Below are 14114 nucleotides of genomic sequence, written 5' to 3'. Positions count from 1 at the left end.
CGGGATCGATATCCCCAGCAAGTCAAAGACAATCGTATCCCCACAGAGTGTTGGTGGTTCTATCCCCAGCAGTCCCAAGCGGATAGGATGCAAAGGAGGTTCTTCCCCAGCAAGGGTTACCTTTTTCCTAGCAGCAGTGCTATTCCCCAACGGAGTGGAGATCGGAGTATTGACAAGTTCCTCAGCAGAGCGTCTCGTGCTCCCCAGGAGAGTCCCTTGAGGGGGATGCTTTTTATACATTCATCATGAAAAATAGCATAGCATATTGCATAGAGAAATAAATAATCGCGTAGCATTTCCATAATTATGGAGCATTACGCAGAAAAATCCATCATGCATCATATTGCAAGCATAGGCTAGTCTCAAGCTGTGGTTATCGTTTGAGAGGTGGTTTTATCAGAAGTAGAGGTGTTACTCCGAGGAGTTTGGCCTCATGATTTGATCAAAGGTATGTCCCCGGTAGTGCGATACTGGAGGAATTTTTCCGTCGGACGGAGATGGAAAGGTTACGCGATCAGCGCGATTCAAGCCGTGGTTACCGCTTGAAGGTTTGGTTTCATCCGAGGGTGAAGATGTTGCTCCAAGGAGTTCGGCATCATGACGTCAGATCAACAATGTTCCCCAGTAGTGCGATATTGGAGGAAATGTTTCCGTCGGACAGAGATGGAAATAATATCAGAAGACGTTACGCGATCAGCGCGATTTTTCTGGGGTTCAAATGGAGAAAAGGAAATGTTGCGACATTTTCTGGAGAGCGGGGTTCAATCAGAGAAGAGTATATGCTGAGGTATTTTCTGGGGTTCAAATGGAGATTGGAGTTGAAGATTATATCCAGGATGAGGTCCTTAGGATTGTCTTCTGTTCATGTGTCACCTGAGACTCTGGCTGAGGCCAATGGAGGTCGTTATAGGTGTCTTATGAGGAAGAGATACACATGTTACCTTCCTTTTGTGAAGGTTTACCCTCTGACATGTCGCCCTCAGAGTGGTTTGGTGTTATTTCCGGCGTTGCCAGCGGAATTATCACGAGCAAATGGAGAAAAGGAAATGTTGAGGCATTTTCTGGAGACGGGGTTCAAATGGAGAAAGGGAGATGTTGAGGCATTTTCCGGAGAACGGGGTTCACAATGGCGATCACGGGTTATCGTCAGGCGACTGGGGTTCAAATGGAGAAAAGGAGACACGAGGTGTTTTCTGGAGAATGGGGTTCATTATTCTGGCAAACAGGAGAGCGGGGTTCAAATGCAAAGATCCGAGGATCATTTGCGCGAAGAGAAATATTTCGGGGTTCAAGAAAAGCACAAAAAGAGAATAATAATCCCGAGCGGATGTGTGGCGTTCATGCCATGGTTATCCCTGTGTTACCATTTATTTTGGTATCCAGGTCGACGTTGTTTCGGTGATCAGGCCGACTTTTTCCGTACCAGATGGATCTTGTTTCGAGATTGTTTCTTCGCCGATGCTGACAGGCGTTGTTAATTATCTTCCCATCAGAGTGCAAATTGTTCGTCTGTTCTTGGTATTCAATCACTCTTCATCCTGATCATCTGAAAGCCGAGGCTATTCATATCGACAGGTTCACAGTGGATTGAATAGGGGCAGCTGTAACACCTCAAAATTTGCCCTCCTCTCTTGGGACTAGCATATTGCATATTGCATATCATTTTAGGTCATTAGGCATTTCATATTGCATATCATGTGGTTACATTGTGCAAGCCATTCTCTCAAGTCTTGGTCAGAAGATGAGAAAGTCAAAGTGCAAGCCTAGGGTTTCATTGGACTGGTCATTGATCATCTGAGGATGTGGAGGTCCAAATTAGGGTTTTGAGATTCTCAAAGGATATTGGTCTTCATCTTGATTGCAATGATACATCATCATCATCATGGTTGGATTTCATCAAGTGTTGAAGCTGATTCCTTGAGATTAGGGTTTTGACCACTGGTCAACCCTAATCATCTGCATTGGGCCAATCAGGGCATAGCATGGAGATGAGGTCTGTGATAGAGATGGGGATCATCATGTGGTTGTATGGAGCTTATTAAGGCTAGGGGTTCACCCTTGAGCCATTTCATCAGAGGATTGGGGCTCAGATTGATCAGTGCATTGCCAAATTCATCTATCAGTTGAAAAAGTCAACTGTGGTCAACTGTGCTTGATTTAATGGATTTGGAGGTGGAAATGAGTTGGATACACTTCATTCATGTTGGAACAAGTGTTATATGACATGGCAAAGCTTAAGAATGGAGAAAATCAAGTCAGACAAGAAATGCCAAAAATAGAAAGTGACTTGTAATGAAAGTTTCCAAAAATGGAAAGTTTTTGACCTCAAGGCCACGTGTCCAAGAAAGCTTCAAATGAAAATTTGTCCAACATGAAAGTTGTAGGTATTGTTCTAACCTTTCCAAAAAGTCCAAGAACTTGAAAATCCCATGTATGGTTGGAAAATTATGGCTCAGTGAATTTCAAAAATGACCCATAATCAGAAGGGCATAACTTCCACATGGTGTGTCCAAATTGGATGTTCTTTATATGCACAAACTCCATTTGACCTGTACTTTCATGGTGCATAATTGGATTTTCTCAAAAGTGGTCAATGCAAAAAGTCAAATTTCAACTGGACAGTTAAAATGAACCAGGGGCAAAATTGTCCAACTTGTGAAATAATTGGAATTTTTGAGTGGGGATTTTTGCAACACCTCATAAATGGTATTTGAAACTTGTTGGAATATTCATTACATGGCTAGGCTTCATGGTTTGGAAATTGGCCATTGAAATGAAATTGCAAAAATGGACAAAGTGCCATCACATGGTGAAAATGAGAAATATGCATCCAATGAGAGTGAAACAAGTTGCAACAACTCACACATGTCATTTTGAGAGTGTGTGAGCTGTCCATGAGGTGGCAATGAGCTGGCATGTGAAGTTACAATTTTGCCCTTGCTTGAAATTAACACATTTCACTAACACATTCCATTTGGTTAATTAGATGGTTTAAGCATGGATTAAGCAAGCATATATAATCCTAATCATCATCTAATCATAACAGAAAAAATACATTTCCCAAAATCAGATCTCAAATTCATCACATTCTCTCAAATTCTCAAGAACACATAGAACTTCAATTGACAAGAACTCTCTCAATTCTTGCTCAAATTGCGAAATTCTTCTTGCTGCCAATTCCTCTCATCATCATCATCAACTGTTTTTGGAGATTGAATGGAAAAGAGCTACGAATCGTGACTGTCTCACATGAAGCATCCATGGTGAATTGGAGAATTCAAGCACTAGGAGCCACTATAATTGAATCCAACTCTTCTACTCATCTTCCACAAGCTTATACTACCTCTGTTTGAGGAGAAATCGCACGAAGAACAGCAAGAACCACACTGCCATTGCCAGGTTTTCAATTTTTCGAATATCAAGATTTGCTCAATTGTTGTATGCGTTCTATAGTTTGTTGAATGTATAGTCCAGTGATGTGATTGGTTTCGCAAATGGATAACTGTAGGCTGAGATATCTTGATTTGAAAGTATGATGTGAAACCCTAACTCGATCGATCCGTAGGATTTAGAAACTTGTAGGTTAAATCATGGACATATTTGGATTCCTTGTTCTTAGACGGTTCCAACCATGTGTGGATTGTGGATTTTTGTGAAGTTTCGTTGTTCTTCATGTTCATGCTGTTCCTGGAAAATTCTGAGCGAAAACGATGAGGAAAGGCTTGTTTGATCCAAAATCCTGTTTGAAAATTTGAATTAGGAGTTTCCCGCGGTACTGTTCCCCTAATTACAGATTTGCCATTAGTAAAATCCAATTAATTAAAATAATTATTAAAAAATTCACAACACCTTAAAAAAATTCACCAAAAATTCATAAAAAATCAGAAAAATATAGGGATTTTTGTGTTGACTTCCTCTTTGACTGTAGAATTTATTTGACCTATTGATTGAAGTTGTGCATGGTGGAAATTGTGTTTGACCTAGGGATGTTTCACATGTATGTAAATTTTGATACCTTCTACCATTTTGATTGTGAAATTCTCATATTCTAAAATAAATGCTTGGAAATTTTTGTGATGATTGTGGACTGGTTGATGGTTATTTACATGTAAATTTTGTGAATTTTGGATTCCTGGTGTTTGAGTTATGAATTTTGGAATCTAGGTGTGACAATTTGTGTCACACCTCATTATGTCAACTTGCTAGATTTATTTGAATGGCCTAGACTTGTTAGAATGGAATGAAATTTTGCATGGATGTTCATTAACATGTTAAGATGCTATGTGAATTTTTGTGGAATTTTATGTGGCATTTTCAAATTGATTGCTATTTTTCATCTCTGTTGGTCAAATGTGCAAGCTTGTATGACATATGTGGGTAGATCTTATGTGAAATGCTCATGTGGTTTTGTATGATCATGAAATTTGGTATGATAGTTGTAGACACATGATGTGACATCCCTGTTTTGGTCCCATCCATTTCTTTACTGTTTTCATTGAGTTATGAATTTTTGAAGTGAATGCATGTGTTGATATTGTGATTTGGAGCATGTAATTGTGTCTGTTTTTGTTGATTTTCATTGACATAGTTCCCTTTGCCCAATTAAGATGAAATTTAACATGCTATACCTGGAATAGGCCCTGTTTAGGTGTAAATTATTTGAGGATTTTTGGAATTGTTTTGATATGGAATTGGATGCAATAGTTCTGTTTGGATGTTTTGTGTTCCATTTGGCATAAGTTGGCATGTTTTGGTTATGAAATGAATATAATAAATGATATGGACATGGGACTAATTGTGTTGGCTTTTGTTTGACATTAATTTGAGTTTGGTTGAGAATACCTTGCTGTTTAGGAATTTTTCTTGCTTTTGGACCCTAGGCTTGGCCTAGTGGTCTTGTTGCTAATATTTGCTTGATTTTTCAGGATGAATAGCACAAGGTTCATGGAGAATGATCCAAGTTGATTGAAATGATGTTGTTTGATGTTTGTACACTAACATAACATTGTTTTGTAGGTTGTGAAGCTTGGGCTTGAGCTCATAGCTTGCCTTTGTGTGCCTTGGCTTGTATAGTCTGACTGATTAACATTTGTTGTTTTCTGATTGGTTGTCTGAGTTACTAACTGGTTAGCTTTTGTACAGGTACACTTAGTTGCTCAGTTCTCTTAAGAACTTGCTTTGCTTTGCTTGCTAAGCAATTTGCATTGAGGTATGATCTCTCAACTTCATGTAGTCTGGGAGACCCGGCCTGTTACTTGGCCGGGCAATTGTCTGAAGTCCTCCTTAAGAGGCGATGCTTGTGATTGTTTACATTTGTGCCAAGCAGGGAAAGCCCTCTATGAGGCAATTGGTGGAAGTTAGGGATACGCAATCTATCCCCCACTATTCTGTGAGTCTTCTCCTTGCTCCCATTACATGGTTGTAGCATTGAGACACAAACCCAAGATCCGTGCTGTTGCACAATCGAGTCAGAGTCTTTCGAGCGTAGAAGGGTCCCTCCATTCTGGACCCACGCTCTGTGTCTGATGCTCTCCCTGGTCGGGGATAAGAGCTGTGAGGTCTTATCCTCACCTCACCTTTCATCTGCTTCACCTTAGCCTCGTAATGGCAAGGTTAAGAGCAAACCCAGCCTGTACAGATGACTTGCTGAGGCAGTCAAACCCATTGTTTGAGCCGCTTGATTTGGTTATAGTGGGTGCTATGTGAATATCTGTTTGAGATGCCTGTTCTCGTTTGATGTATGTTTGTATGCTTGTATGCTTGCTTTCCTGGATAGGATTAGTTTGCACTGGTGCAAGTAGGATAGAAACCTGAACGTAGGGTCACTGATGCATGACAACACTAGGCTCGAGTACAGCTCCCTGGTAGTGCGTCTTCCCCCGGTTTCTGGCTGAAATCTTTTTCCCTTTCAGGGGAACTACATCGCCCTGATCCTCGTTCCAGACGAGGTATGTAGGCAGGTGGTCGTGCGAGACCACTCCGGGCAACTTTTTTTTCTTTTTGCGTGTGTTTGTTTGTTATCTGATTGTGCGTTTTGGTTCGGATGCTGACGTAATTCCATCAAGTGGTTGTCGGGCTCCTAGTTTGCCATCTTTGTGTCAGTTGGTTCGGATGCCGACGTAAGCCCAGCAATTGGACGTCGGGCTCCATGTTTGCCATTGTGTTTGTCTGCTTGTTTGGCGTGCGTAAGCCGAACTACGGCGGCTCTGATTCTCGTTCCAGACGAGATACGTAGGCATAAGGTGCGATGCCTTATCGAGCCCTTCTTCCTAACCCCACCTGTGTAGTCATTTTGGCGTGCGTGTGTATGATGTTTGTTTTCTATTTTAGCAACCTATTCTTTCCGAAACGTGGATCCCGTCGAGTACGACGGACGTGAGGGGTGCTAATACCTTCCCCTCACGTAACCGACTCCCTTACCCTTTCTCTTTGGTCGCGAGACCACGTCTTTCCAGGTTTTTCTGAGCGTTTCCTTTCCCTATCTTGGGATAAATAATGCGCAGTGGCGACTCTGTTTATTGTTTTTATTTGAGTCTCGCCGGTTGTTTTTTCGCGGATGCGACACATTCATACAAGAATCATTACCGAGTTATATTTTCTAAACAACTTTCAAAACTAAACGAGATAACCACTTTGTATACATTCATACAAGAATCATCACAAAGTTAAATTCTCTTTTCAAAACCTTTTCTAAACCGCTTTCAAAATCAAACGAGATAAACACTTTGTATACATTCATACGAGAATCATTACAAAGTTAAACTCTCTTTCAAACATTTTTTAAGCAATTCACCAACACTTTTTCAGACAAAAAGATAAGTGATCCAGCAATTAAGAGCCCATGGATAACCATGGATACAAAGGGTGCTAATACCTTCCCTTTGTATAATGTACCTCCCGAACCCAAAATCTATTGAGGTCTTTCCTGTTCTTTTCCACCTTTCCTTATTGGATAAAAGAAAAGTCGGTGGCGACTCTTGCTATCCGCGACATTGCGATAAAAAGCAAAACACCCCAAGTCAGTTCACCGTATGACAGCCTAACATATAAGAACTTCATAGTTAAGTATGTTTGACTTGGAGTAGTATTTGGATGGGTGACCATCTACACACATCTCCTCCATTTACACAATCTTCAACAACCCATTAAAACCCCTTCAAACTTCACCTATCCGACCTTCATTGCTCTCCATGCAAAACCACTTCTTGATTCACCTTAACAACCATACACTAACAATTTTCGAGTCCTCTTCTTCCTCACGAATCCACTTTTCTTCACCTACCAAAATCCTCATCAAAATCCAATAGCCTAACACTTATTCCATAACTACTCATGAAGCGAGCTTCTTTCAAACTCAAATAGAACATCGTGTAAAAAGCTTCAAACTTAGTCTTCGGCGAGTACAAACGATTGCCTTGTTATCCCTTCAGTACTATCTTCGTCTATCACATTCAACACCGTTCCTCTCCAGCTCAGCAGCTGGAGTAACTCGTATCACCATATAGATTTTTTGCATTCCCTCTTCATTTTCGGCGTACTCCTCTGACAACAACAACACAACATTAAACATTTCTTCACAGCTCAATCATGCATCAATGATAGTTTTCAGTAACCAAAAAGTTTAAATTAGGTTGTCATATGACCATGTTGTACGCAGAAGGGGAGTCTATCACGAGGTATCTCACCTTGATTATTTTCACGCTTCCCTCCATCTCAAATATGGTTTTCACGGTAATGTAGCATGTTACTTGTACATGTTCGCCAGAGAATCCAACTAGTGAACCTTGAAAAGCTTCCAGGTAGTCTACGTCCATGAAGAATCTCTAGAAGGCGTCCTAGTAGAGAATGTTTGTAGAGCTTCCTTGGTCAATTAACAATCGCTTAATTTCCTATTCGTCACACCGTATAGTAATGATCATGGGATCATTGACATGGGGATGGATTCATCCTTTGTCCCTCACTAAGAAGGTGTTTTGGACTCCACAATTTCATGTGAACCCCAATTGAGACTGGTTGGCGAACCTTCAACCGCCATGATCTAGAAATCATATCTCTTATGAGCAGGGATGGTTTTGCTTCCCCTAACTATCCCTCTTGTTATAGTGTTGAGGGTATGATGCACGAGTATGTCTTTACCTCCCATGCTCTGCTCTTTGCCCTAGCGGGATCTCTCCCTTGAAACCCGGAGCCGCCTGGTGACTAGTGGGCATCGCCACAAACATACTTCTTCAAGTCACCTTCCTATATGAGACGCTCAATCTCCATCTTGAGTTGGTAATAGTCTTCAGTGTGATGGCCTTTTACCTAATGAAATTGACACCACCTACTAGGTGCATGTCCGAAATTGTTTGACTTGGGGGCCAACGAAGGAGGAATACCATGTGTGTGGAGGACTTCACACCATATTTGTTAACGGTGAGTGTTAAGGAGCGTAAAGTTCTTTGTAGGCCTCCCGCTCTGCTTAAAGGTAACTTTGTCTCTGATATACGAGGTATAATGGATTTTATGTTATTGTTGTGAAGAATCAGGATTCCCATACATTCACTCCTCAACATCCCTGCCTTTTTCCTCAGTGTTACTCTCCTCGTCCTTTCCATAACACTCAATGCGGGTCACTACCTCTGTCATAGAAGTGGCTAGCCTCTAGGAGAGAGATTCATTAAAATGCCCAACCCTCAAGACATTCTAAAAGGCTTCTACAAATATCTCTTGGTTTAGGTGGATGCCCTTGATAATCGCCTCATTGAATCGAGTGAGATACTCCCTTAAGGATTCTTAAGGCCCCTAGAGAATATTGAACATACCGGAGGTTCACATCCTCTTGTGTATGCTCGCTAAAAATTGGTGGACCAACTTCTTTACTAGGTCATGATAGTTGGTGACTGACAGTCGCGACAGACTCATATACCACCTCAATGCAGTGTCCCTGAAGGTGCTGAAGAGGAGATTGCACTTCAAAGAGTCTAAGGCTCTAATGATCGCCATCTGGGTTTTAATGGAGACGACGTGCTCTTAGGGGTCACTTCTTCCATCAAATTATTGCATGGGAAGGCGACTTGAAACTTTCTGGCACATGAGCTCGCCAAAGCTTGTTAGATAGCAGTTGAGAATCCAATATTTCGGTCTCCACATGAGGGGGGGGGGGGGGGGGGGGGGGTCTCCTACTGACGTTGCTGGAGATTAATGACGTTATCATCCAAAGTTTGGTTGTGGCAAGGCAAGTCCTCCATGGCAACATGCATCTCTACTATGGCCTCTTGGTCACCATCAAAGTTGTTGCCGCCTGAAATCGTTGCTCACCAAATCACCATATTAGAGAAGTTGATAATTGATTATGAAGGTGGCCTATGTTAGTTTTAACAAGGCCCTAAGGTGGGCGCAAACTGTAGTTGCTAAAAAGTACAATGAGGACAACCCCTTGTTGTGTAATGTTGTCTGAGGGTTTAGGGTATTTGCTTGTGTTTAGGGCTAGCTCATGTAGGATTGTGGGAAGCTCTATGTATGACTTTTTTGGAGAAGGATTGGATATCCTTTCCTCTCTCTAAGAACTGAGGTATTTATACATGCTTCTTGGGCCTGGACTAGAGAAGTAGAAGGCGGTTTACCCCAACTACATGACCAAGAAACGTGACATAAAGGGAATTCATTCTTCCTGGAATCAAGGGAAGGTTTTTTATTCCTCTTTGAGTGATCCTTGATCAATTGCTGTGTGGACACACTTTCTCTCATGTTTATTAAGTAAGTGGGCAGTAAGAGTTAGTTCAGGTGGCCCAAACGCTCGTCCAATGTTGAAGCCATGAGTTTATATCTCGTATTCACGTGCCTTCCTTCTTAGGGTCCGATAAAGTTATCCCAAAACAATTATCTTATTTCATTATATAAGAAATACATGTGTTTCATTTTAAAATACCACAAAAATTACTTCTAAGTTTTTTCTTCCTCACTCTCTATTTCACATTCTTGAATTGTCAGAAAGATCAACTTCTTTTTACTTCGAGCATTTATTGGATTCTCTTTATTAAAGAATTATTTTAATTTCTCTTCGTTTAATCATTTATTTAGGATGATCAAACGACCATGATTGAATTCTCTGTGAAGAATTATTCGAATTTCTTATCCTCTTAGAAATCTTAGAAATTACTTCAGGTGGTCGAACAACCACTTTTTGAGGATGTAACTCTTGACCGGTTACCTAGTAGTATATACACATTGAATCTATTGACCCTTGATGCATTTGTTATTCCCCCACTATCTCACTGGATGAAAAAACTCCGACATAGCTTTACTGACGGAGAATATGAACCCTCCCTAGCACGTCCTTGTCACATGCAATTGTTTAGATTCCTTATATTACTGATTTTCTATATCATGTACAGTAGAATTTGCTTCCATGGCAAGTCAACAACTTCATAGTCATAAATCTTACATTCTTAATAACATTTGTATCAAACACAGATTGTGACTTACATTGAAACTCAAATCATGCAGCTTCTAATACCAAGTCACCAAAAGAAAAGGAAAATCTCATAATGGTTATCAGAATACCTCTGCTATTGTTACAATTTGTGTTGGAAAGAAAGAACCTAAACATGAGTATTAGTATTCTTAAAACTTACAGTTTCGATTTAAAGAGCCGAAACGCCGCTATTTAAAGATATCTGGTATTCACTATTCACACGAGAAAATGATACAACAAAGTAAAAATTAATGATAAAAACTTATATATCAGGTAGCACTAGCTTCTGTTGGTGTAGTATAAGGAGCTAATGTGTTAGGACGCAAGTTCATACCACCCCCTCGAACGGAAATAGTAGGGAACTTAACATTGCTTGCCCTACTCACGAGATTTGAGTCGATAAACACGACAATCACGGTGATATCGTCGTGGAAATGCCTACGAACTCCACGGTCAATATCTTTTAAGTCTGAATATCTCATTTCTCTCTTCTTTGCCGCTTCTTGAAGTGCGGCTTTCACTAGCCTCCTTGCAATTCCCTGAAAAGGTGCGATAAGCCGCGTCAATTTAAATAAAACATGGTAAAATGATAGTGTTTTGTATCTATCGGTTTGTATCTCACCGAGCGAGGATTGTTTTGAACTATATCAACTGCTTCTTGATTGCTAAGGTGCTCCCAGAGCCCGTCAGATGCAAATATAATAAACTGATCTTGTGGCTGCAGCTGGTGAACTGATATCGATGGTTCTGAGCTCAATATTGGCGTTTTGAACGGTTCACGAAGTCGAAACTTTGCATATAAAGGTTCTCGATTGAACTCAGCCTTTTTCAGATATACATCACCAATAGATCTAGATATCTGCAAATGTAAAAAAACATGTAAGATAACGTAACGCGGTAAATGAACTAATGAAGAAGGGAAAAAATCCAAGCGTCCAAGTCGAGCTAATACTGGAACGAGCCCTTACTTGTATTAGGCCCTTGACACGCCATACATTATGCCTCAAAACAACAATGTTTGAATCACCAGGATGCATAGATCGCAGTTCATGTCTTATTGATTCTATAGCTGCATTGTGTTCTGTTGACAATTGCACGGCTAAAACCTCCCCAGTTGCTTTAACTGCTCTTCCCAAAACTGCTCGGGAATCACCGAGATTTGCTATATAAAGAGTTCCATTACAAATTACACCGACAAGACAGCAGGATCCAACTGATGCAATTTGTGGTTTCATGGACCACTGTTTGGTAACAAGAGACATAAATCCATCTTCAGTTGCTTGGATTGCCTTGCGAATTACATCCACCGACATTGAATGTTGCTCTGCAGTAAACCCTGAAATTTAATAACCATAAACACTTTTAATTGACAATCACTAAGGCCTTTTTTGAATAAACAACTTAATTAAGCACTTAAAGCACGGAAACTTAACATATAGTGGTTATGTAGAAGATATTCCTATAACAAAAGACAAAAAGAAAGTCAAACCATATTAGCCTATTCTGGAGAGCTTATGAAAATAAGCTGCAAACTACTTATGAACTATGAAGCACCAACACAGACACAATACTTGATACCGACATTGACAGACATAACTTACTCTTGAGATGGTGAACTAGGTGATCATTGATAAACCTCGACGTCTCGGGCCCTCCATGCCCATCATAAACACCAACAAACGTACCGTACGGTCCAGAATCACTAGAACTCAAACTACCCGATTCAATATAGCTCTGATCCTCCAATAAGTTGTTGGCTTGAACCACAGCCATTGAAAACTCACCATTCAAGTGCTTCCCTGAATCTTTGTACCACAAAAGTCCTTCCTGTTTACCACCAGCATCTGAACCACTGCGTGTATATCGATCCAAACGTGGCCGAAAACACGCCGCCAAATAGTTCATCAACCACAACACTCTCCCCAATGATGAATCCACTACAAAATACAATAGCATAAACAAATCAATACTGAAAAAAAAAGCTCCCAGTTACAATTTTGCAAGTGATGAAATAAAACTAGCTTCTACGTCCAAGTGCATCCCCCTAAATAAGGTAAACATCAAACTCAATTTCTTGATTCTAGATTGTCAAAGGATAAGTCAAACCAAAAAAATTCCCCCGATGACATTGGAAAATCAAACCTGAACTCATGCTAATTTCCATAAAGGGCAAAAATGTCAATAAAAAGTCAAAAAGGGACAAAATTGAAGAGAAAGATCTTACACAAAATTTAGCCTTGAATTGAATGATGCTGCGGTTGAATAAAAGAATGATCTGGAAACAAGAGGAAAGTTAAGATCATGTGATACCACTAGATCTGTTAAACCATAAAATCAACATGAAAAAAAGAAACTTGGATTAAAGGGTTTGGTTGGTTGCTCTATAGTGGATGATGAAAAGGTGTTGTAGAATATGGGGTGGATTGAAAAATGAAGAAAGATTTGATTTTTTTTTGGTTTTGGATTAGGCCAACTGAAAAAGACAATTTTTTTTCCTTATTTATTTTTGTTAGTTTAAGATTCAAATAGACAAAACCATAGTAAAAGACAGCAAAGCAACGAGGTCCACCACAAGACAATTTTGTTAGGTTATTGTGAAGAGCAAAATGAGTTGAAATCATGACACGTGGAATTTGTGGTGTTTCTTACGGGGTATGTGACGGCTCTAAGCTGTCTTGTGTGATACATGTGTTTATTTATTTATTGAAATTGAGTGTAAATATATTATTTATTTAATAAATCTATAAATTAATAAATAAAATTTATTAATTATTTATAAATTTTAAAATTTAATTAATAAGGTTGAAATTTAATAACATAAAAGCTACAATAAATTTTTTAAATTTAATATTTAGTTTTTTGTTTTATATGTTATATTCAAGATTCATTTTATCTTATAACCTAACAAAAACTATTTTAGCTTTTCAAATTTTTAAATCGAGTCAAATTAGTTATTTTAATTTAAATGACAGGTTAATTCTTGACAATGTATAACTGATTTGTAATTAAGGATAAGAATAAGTAGGAACTATTAACAAAGACCTACTACTGCCTAGTCTAAATAAGCCTAAGCCAAGTCAAATTTGTTTTAAATAAAAAATACTTAGGTTTTTTATAAGTATTTGGTTATGACACTAACCATAAAAAAAGTTTTCTAAACATATTTAAATAAATATTAATAAATTTATTAATTATTGTTATATTATATTTTTTTAATTTAATTAAAATACAAATATAAATCTCAATTATCTTTAAAAAAATTATATTAAAAGAAAATTTAACAGTGTGAAAAATTAAAATTTATCTTTTTAAAAATTGTCACTTCATCAAAATAGGTTTTTTTTTCTTCCAAATAATACTTTTCTCAACCAAACTTTTGTTTTGGATGATATAATCATACGCTTTATACAAATTATTTTGTATTTGTTAACAACTACTCCCTCAATTTCTTTATAAGAAAAAGTCATCAGTAGGTTCCTCCATCGAGTGAACCACATCATCATTAATGTTTTTTTAAAAATTTCAAGATAAATATATTATCTCTTTAAATAAATATTTCTACTTTTTTAGAGTTTAGAGGGGAAAATGGAGAGTTTTAAAAAATGATTTTTTTAATATTAAATCTTTTAACAATTTATAGAAAATAAATTTGTATAGA

The 14114-nt window shown here is 38.7% G+C and overlaps 1 protein-coding gene across 1 annotated transcript; it reads right to left on the bottom strand.

Annotated features, from left to right (window-relative positions):
• Positions 1-10410: 10410 nt before the first annotated feature.
• On the bottom strand, positions 10411-12958 carry LOC127126908 (probable protein phosphatase 2C 60). Its single transcript, XM_051055938.1, has 5 exons — positions 12681-12958; positions 12058-12393; positions 11425-11792; positions 11079-11315; positions 10411-10995 (listed from the first exon to the last, which is right to left on the bottom strand). Exons 2-5 carry the CDS (start codon positions 12359-12361, stop codon positions 10726-10728), a joined length of 1179 nt encoding a protein of 392 aa, XP_050911895.1. The 5' UTR covers positions 12362-12393; positions 12681-12958; the 3' UTR covers positions 10411-10725.
• Between the last annotated feature and the right edge of the window lie 1156 nt (positions 12959-14114).

This window comes from Lathyrus oleraceus, chromosome 3, assembly GCF_024323335.1.
Source record: "Lathyrus oleraceus cultivar Zhongwan6 chromosome 3, CAAS_Psat_ZW6_1.0, whole genome shotgun sequence".
NCBI lineage: Eukaryota > Viridiplantae > Streptophyta > Magnoliopsida > Fabales > Fabaceae > Lathyrus > Lathyrus oleraceus.
This window is presented reverse-complemented; position numbering and strand designations above follow the sequence as displayed.

Bases quoted from the DNA above. Each gene is read 5' to 3' on its own strand.
- LOC127126908 (XM_051055938.1), bottom strand. From the start codon at position 12,361: ATGAACTATTTGGCGGCGTGTTTTCGGCCACGTTTGGATCGATATACA. The intron at 11,316-11,424 runs GTAAGGGCTCGT...TTACATTTGCAG, and splicing joins GTGTCAAGGGCCTAATACAA to ATATCTAGATCTATTGGTGA. The intron at 10,996-11,078 runs GTGAGATACAAA...GCACCTTTTCAG, and splicing joins TTCAAAACAATCCTCGCTCG to GGAATTGCAAGGAGGCTAGT.